Genomic DNA, 7,500 nt, shown 5'->3' with positions numbered 1-7,500 from the left:
TGTTCAACTTGCAACTGTGCGAACTTTGCAAGGAGGCGTGACTGTCAATCAAATTCACACATCCTGATTGGCGGACAATTTGTAAAAAACTTTTTTAGGTGGCCACGGTAAGGCGCGTCGCACTGTAACGAGCCTACGGATAAGAGATGTTTTGGAACTTATTGAGTATTTTAGCCCGCCCGCAAGCTCTCTCTGAAGGTTGTTTTCCCGTAGGATAGGAAATTGGAAAGACTTATATTCAATTTGATTTTTTTGGCATGTGGCATTTCATTGCAGATGGGTTGCAAGCTTAGTTTACCGATTCCAATGATGGCGTTATTGACGAGCGGCAAACTTGCTGCTGGAAAACAAAACCTTATCAAAGAAGTTCTCGTTGTATCTCAGCCTGGAACATCCATGAGCTCGGTATGTACAAATTGATGTCTCCATCCACGCATTCATACCCACTGCAGATTGTTCTGTCTCCCTTCCAATCTTCTGGCGTTTTTTTAAAGTAAAAGTACCATCCCTTCTAGTTTTCGAAAAGGCTGTAGACGTGCGTGTACTGTGCCTTTTCTTTGGTGTATTTTTCCATGTTGAGTGCCGTAGCAAAGTCACTTATAATTAGGGACTTTAAAGGGTCTTTCTGCATGTACCGGAAAGCATTGTATTTTTGGTCACTTGGGACTAGTCTTTATTTGGAGTTGTTTTGTTTTCTTTGTTTCTTTTGTTTTACGTAATCTGTGCTCCGGTACCTGCAGAAGGAACCCTTTAAAAGCCCACCTTCAACCGACAGGCTTATTGACCGTTTGTATTTTGTCTTCACTACTTTCTCAAATCCCATAATACACCTTGTTTTACCCCCCAAAATTTTGCGTAGGCATTGCTTTCGATTTCTCGTGGGACATCTTCATGTCCCAGAAGAAATTGCAAACAATGGGATTTGCAAAAATGGTGAATTGAAAAGTTCGCATTGCTTATCGTAGCGATCTGATTGGATGAATTTCAGCTTTGGCGGGGTTTTCATTTATGAAAATTGTTCCACGGCACGTCATTCTTGTAGGATGAACGAAGGCCTTTAAGATCTACTGCTGCAACGTCGACGAAAACATCACCCTCAAAATAAAACTGTGCTCTAGCGTCTTTTTCACTTCGTTCGCGTCGTAAAATGTGGGCGTATCCTAAAAATAAATAGGGTGCGAGCGATTTCACAGTAAAAATAGAAAATGAAAGGTTCAAATTGGTATGCTCATGCCGTTGTCAAAGCCTCAAATTGGTGATTTCACGTTGTTCTTATGCATAGTATCGCAAAACTATGCGCTAAAACGTCCAGCACGATTTTTTGCCTTTTTTAACCAATGGTATTTTATAAAATAATTAAGATTGTACGCACACTCTCATTGGTCAATACCTGTGTTTACATGAGAGTATGGAAACACGGCTGTGACATAACGCAAATTTTGATTGGTTAGGTATTGTCAGACGCGCGTTTTGATTGGCTGGTAGGAAATATGAGCGTGTATCAAGAAAATCTGTTTCAATCAAGAAGTAAAGAAAAAACCAACATTTTCTTTCATTTGTCGAATTATCTTTGAAGAATATTTTATAAAAGCAATAGAGGACTTTTTTCCGTGTTTCCATAGTCTCATCTAAACATTTGGGGAAGTTGTTCTCTCTCTCGACAGTTATGCAAACCGTCGACTGCGTCTCGGGTTTGCTTAACTGTGTCGAATTCTCCCAAGTCCCCCTCGTGTTTAGATGAGGCTATGGAAACACGGAAAAAATTGTTTGTGGCGTTGTCATTGCCGTAGCTGTAGCCCTTTCTTAAACTCCCTATTACTTTTATTCACAACACAGACTGAGATAATTAGTACAGACCACTTTTATAAATGGCGACCGGTTGAATATTCTTTTTACAGTGACTGCAAAAATCTCGCGCGCTCATTGGCTAATTTCTATTGTCAATAAGCGGACAGACACATAAATTTTTAAATTGTGCGATAATGACGCAATATTGCTCGCGTCAGATTGAAGTTTCTCGCATTTTTGACTCCCGTTCTCGTAGTGTTTTGACTTAATTTTGACCCCTCTGCCTTTTTGTTATTGTAAAAAACAAATTGATGTCAGTTTTTCATGCGTCTGTCGGCTATCGCCCCGTGGATCCACAGCTACTTTGACAATGTTATGACGAAATTCATGATCAATAACAGACGCATGAAAAACTGACATCAATTTGTTTGTCAATTTATAAGTTCTATCATTTTCGCTAGAGTTTGTTTGAGAACCACACTTTAAGAAAACATCCCCTAAAATTTTCGGACAAAAAAGGACGATTACGTAATGTAAAGGGGTTTTTTTTATCAGTCCTCAGACCTGTCACGATTGCTGGAACTTTCGGACGAGACGAAAAGCCGCATAGAATAAATATTCTGTTGGGCGGCTACAACTCACTAAACGATTTTTAAAGCACTGTGGAAATCATTTTAGTTAATTCTGTCAATTTTTGCCCGTGTGCTCTTGGGAGATATTTTGCTCTAGGAGCAATAATTTAGAGTTATCAAATTGTTGATAGCTGAAATAAGAGCATTAATGAATACAGCACCACTCCTGGGACTGTCACGAAAATTCTAAATGATTTGAAATGGCCAACACTCGAGAAAAGAAGGAAAGTGACACGACTTACAATGATGTTGAAAGTAGTGTCTGGCCTGTCAGCCATACAACTTCCACCCTATATATAAAATAAACGACGACAAGGTACTAGGCAATTCCATCATAAGAAATTCTTGCCATGTTAAAAAAAAAGCTTACCCCAGAACATTTTTATCGCTATTTATTTATTTAACACTTGCACCTTGTCTCATATTTGAACACTAACAGGTGTCATTTGCACATCTGCGGTGATTGGTTGTGCCTTTTGCAGATCACACAATTAGAATTAGAATGAGAATTACAATTCACTGGCAGCATTAACCGTGAAACATTATTTTAAAAAAAGAAACACTACAGGACGCTTAACCAGCTTTAGTCAAAGCGATCGCATTTTGTTGTTTTTTGTTTATTCCCTACCGGCTCACATTTTAATATCGCACTGAGGTATGGAGTGTTTTCACTCGCGTGATCAGTATCCTTGTTTTTTCACCGAAACAAAAGAAAACGTTTGGATGACAATAGAGCTCAATTCCCGGAGAATTAGTTGGGTAAACCAACATGGCCGCCTTTCCATTGTTTTGCTACACCAACATGGCCGCCGTGACGTCACGTGAAAATACTCTATACGCGCCACACACAGAAACATTGTCGAGGAAGGTATCTGAATTCATTGGCCGTTTTCGCACGAGCAGACGAAGAAAGCGTCTTAACGGACAAATCGTCCCATCGTTAAATTCAAGACGACCAAATTCGCTAGTATTGTCCGGCGTAAATTCATAAGAGACGGGCAATGGACCGACATTGAGCGGATGAAGACTGGCAAAAGGTATCGCTTGGTTACCTTGCCTTTCGCCGCAACCTTCTTCTGGTCGTGACTAGGATAAGGTGCATGACATAAGACATTTGGTTTTGTGTATATAAAGTACCAAACAATCTTGATAAAATGTTACGAAGTTTGAATGTGGCGTCACTGGAACAATTTATGAAAGCCAACCATTTGGAGTCAGTGCTTAATCACTAGAGATCAGTGCCTAACCCAGCAGTTATTCTCTGTGTTGTTTATCTGCCAAAGCGGGTTAACACTCAGGGGCCGGTTTCTCAAAGCCGGGATAGCGCGAACCGTTGGTTAAGAGGTATCAAAACCTATAGGTTTCCATGGTATTTAACGCTGGTTAGCGCTAACCATGCTTCGAGCAACCTGGGCCAGGTTGTCAGGTATTACCACGTAACGTCACCAAGTGTTAAACCTGTATATGTGGCACGAAGTGTCTCACCTTATTTGGAGGATCCTTTCTAGTCTTAACCCTTTCCTCCCGCCATATTAAGACCTTCCCATAAACCATCACTTTCATCGCTAGTTGCATTTCCCCGCGGTGGTTAAATGTTCGATTTGTTCCTTTAACTTAAATTTAGGTCAGACTTAGGGCGCCTTGTTCGTCTGGACGGACAAATCGTCTTCGAAAAATCGTCTTCCAAGACGGCCTTGAGCTCGTCGCCCTGGGGGCAACTGAAGTATCAACTGTTACCGAAATAGTATTCATAGCTTATAGCTCAAAGCGATGAAATTTCTTATGTTGGAACTGCGAAATTGAAATCCGGAGATCCCGGGCTCAAGACCACGTTCTAACTACTCACTGAATTTGGTTCAGGTAGTCCCTGGTTCAACTTCCTGGTGCACTTGTAAAATAGCCAACTGGTTTGCCTCCCGCCAGTTGGGATTCTTAACAATTGTATATGTTCAATGCTCGGGGATATAAACTACTAGCACTAGGACATCATGGAAAATAAATCAGAAGCGGAAGAAAAACTCTTCCGAGGAACGTACGGGGTTAAGGCAAGTCAAAATCCAGAGGACTTAGGATCATCCGTAGAAGCCGAACCGTTTGATTTTGCATCGAGCATGCGCGAGTTACGTTACACATGCATGTCTCTTTTAACTTCATTTCTTTCGCCAACAGAATCTAAAATCAAAGGAGACTTACCTATAAGTTGAAGTGTGATGGGGTTCTGCCGAGCCATTAGTAGCACAAGAAGTCATGTCACTTCGTAGTGCGTATGATGACGAGACGGAATCACCATTTGATAAATCAAGGGCTTACCATGTCCCGTTGGAAACACAGTCAATGTATCTTTAGCTTTCGAAAAATGGAAAAAACCTGCTTTTGCTCTTAACTAAGTTCAAATATTCCTTAGGACTTCAATCCCTCCAGAACGGTTCTCAAAGCTTCATCATACTTCGCAGAATTCGTCACTCCAAACGCCATATTGATAACTACAGCTGACTCGCGTTAAATGGACAGTTTCACTGTTTTGCGCATGTCTAAGCTTTAGCGCTAGCAGTTGTAAATTTTACGGTTTCTTACTGAACCATATGATGTTCATTAATCACAGAGAGTATTAAGCAAATACACTGAATGACTAAGGCCCAGATTTGGTGAAAGATATTGCGGGTTTACACAGAAAATATGCAATTTAGTTTGGACTTCGAATTTATTGTACGGGTCAAACATACTAAAATCGAGTAAAATCGATGTGATTTTGCAAAGGTCTTGAAAAATTTCGATTGTCACGTTTTTGCGTGACCTGTCGGGGAAGGACTGTAACCCAAAAGAGGATCGATCGTTGAAGGGATGAGAGGTTTTTACCGAAAAAAAACTTCCTCGAGAATAGCAACGAGATTTTAAGCAGGCGTCATCTTCATTTGGTTAGTGTTTTGTATAATATCTCTCCATTGCCGTCATGCTCGTTTTCTGGAGTGTGGTTTTTGTGAAATTTAATCGCCATTTGTTTGTCGTCCTTGGGTAGGACCAGGAGCTCACCAGTGGGAGCATCTATCTCAGCTATTTCCTTGAGTCAACCCTTTCCGGAGTAACTTTATTTTTAGGAGCAGGTTTTTCCCGCGATTAGTATCACGTTTCCCATGTATAGCTCTAGTGACTTTCGAAAGGTTTTCAAACTGCTGTTTGTAACTTTTTAATCTTCTTCCTTGGTTACAAACACCGTAAAAGCTGAAATAAATATGAACACTTTGAAAACGCTACGGATAAATTACGCAAATTTTGATCACTGAACAAAACGTTACAATTAAAAAATACGGTTACAACTAATGTTAAAGCAACCGTGAATTAATTGCTCAAAATATAGTTAAAGACGCAGTAACATTGGCAAGAGCATTGTACGCCAAACTAATATAAACAAAGAATTATGCGCAAACGATAACACTTACACAAGGAGCAGAGGAGTCTTATTTGACCGTTTTTCCAGGTAAATTCGCCGTACAATTGCAACGCGAATCGATCTTGTTGATCTGAATCACCGTAGGTGATGAGACTACACACAAACGAGAGTACAAAAAGAGACAAGGGATGAAACTTAACACCACGCGATTAGTTCAGTGTGAACCGTAACATACCGGTGACCGAAACGGAAGTTGAGCTCCAGCTGCCGTACCGGATGTTGACAGGAAGTGAAATCAACCGTTACTTACAGCTGATCGTCCGGTTTTGCACCGACATGGAAACTTTTCTTCGAGAAAAACGGCATTAGCACCAGGAAAATAGAGAGAACAAAAAATTCAAAGTGGAAAACAAATCTCTCTTCAGAAGTTGGTAAGAATTGATAACGCATTTCCGTCACCGCCTCCGGTCTTCATTGTACGAAATCGAATGTTAAACGCTTGGAAAATGATTCCTCGAAAGTTGAATTTCACGCGCTTTCTGGTTAATTTCTTTTTACGAATGGGAAGAGAATATTGTTTCCACACCAACTGCTGGAAATAAGGCATTTTCATCCAAATTTTAGCGATTTATAGACGATTCAAAATTTGACTGAAATCGCTTTCATCCCTTGTCTATTTTTATTCTATTAGTGACTGTAGTAACAAGCCCGCAGTCATTACTGTATGCGGCTTTCGTTTGGGTTTACAAATCAAATCAAATCAAATCAAGTTCGTTTATTTCTGCCTCTGGCAGTTTAAAGACTGAATTACAGGCAGGGTCAGCAACTAATACATTAATTAGTACGAAGTCAATATATCAAGATATATTAAATATTACGATAATTATAAATATAAATATAAATTACATGTAATAATCCCCACATACTAATCCCTCTAATGTGGGAGGAGATTAGCATACCTACAAGTAACGAATTGACTAAAACGTTCGGTATTACACGGCTTAACTACTCCGGTGGTATTCCTTCTGAGATTATACTAAGTATCCCCTATCTCTACTCTACTTGATAACAGGGGGAAAAGGGGGTTGGGAGGTGCAATTTTACAAACAAATCTCACATTTCTTCAGGACTCTTAAGACGTAGATTTGTCTGTTGGCTTTCTTGATTATCGCATCACAATGGGCAGCCCAGGTGAGGTCATCCGAAATGTGGACACCATGCAACTTGAAACGCGACACACCCTCAATAAAGGCAAATTGCGACCTTGATAAAACTTGCAACCTTGGTTAAAACTTGCGACCTTGGTTACAACTGCTACCTTGACGAAACTTGTACCTTTTAAAACAAAACCCTTTCGGTTGATGCGTACTCTATCGTGAGACTCACTGTTACAGTACGCGCGATAGCTTAATTGCGACAGTACAAACCTTAGAAAAATCTAGAAAATTCTGGAAATGGTGAAAAGAACTAGGGAGGGTGACGTAAATTAATTGAACCTTCCTTAAAAAATGTTAAATCATAACAAGATGAACTAAAGTAAATAATGTGGCATAACTAAGTAGAAAAATAAACTCTAAGCGTTCCGCTGTAGCTACACCTTGACACTGAGATAGCTTTGTTTTGATTGGCTTTTACAACAGTGGACGTGCTGAATCTCCCAAGGGGGAGGGAGGGGGATCTATCAATAAAGCT

At 40.1% G+C, this 7,500-nt stretch overlaps 2 protein-coding genes across 2 annotated transcripts in view; one reads left to right on the top strand and one right to left on the bottom strand.

Moving 5' to 3' along the window:
• Positions 1–7,500, top strand: part of LOC138043649 (enolase 4-like) — a 59,355-nt gene that overhangs the window by 21,184 nt on the left and 30,671 nt on the right. Inside the window, exon 7 of the mRNA XM_068890020.1 lies at positions 277–405. Within this exon, the coding sequence (XP_068746121.1) occupies positions 277–405 (129 nt within the window). The remainder of the gene's footprint in view (positions 1–276; positions 406–7,500) is intronic.
• Positions 5,172–7,500, bottom strand: part of LOC138043651 (melanocyte-stimulating hormone receptor-like) — a 3,640-nt gene continuing 1,311 nt past the window's right edge. Inside the window, exon 1 of the mRNA XM_068890023.1 lies at positions 5,172–7,500. This exon is cut by the window's right edge and continues 1,311 nt beyond it. The gene's annotated coding sequence lies outside the window, so the exon portion shown is untranslated.

Source organism: Montipora capricornis, chromosome 3 (assembly GCF_036669925.1).
Source record: "Montipora capricornis isolate CH-2021 chromosome 3, ASM3666992v2, whole genome shotgun sequence".
NCBI classification, from domain to species: domain Eukaryota; kingdom Metazoa; phylum Cnidaria; class Anthozoa; order Scleractinia; family Acroporidae; genus Montipora; species Montipora capricornis.
The sequence above is the reverse complement of the archived record's forward strand: the minus strand, read 5'-3'. Positions and strand labels throughout refer to the sequence as shown.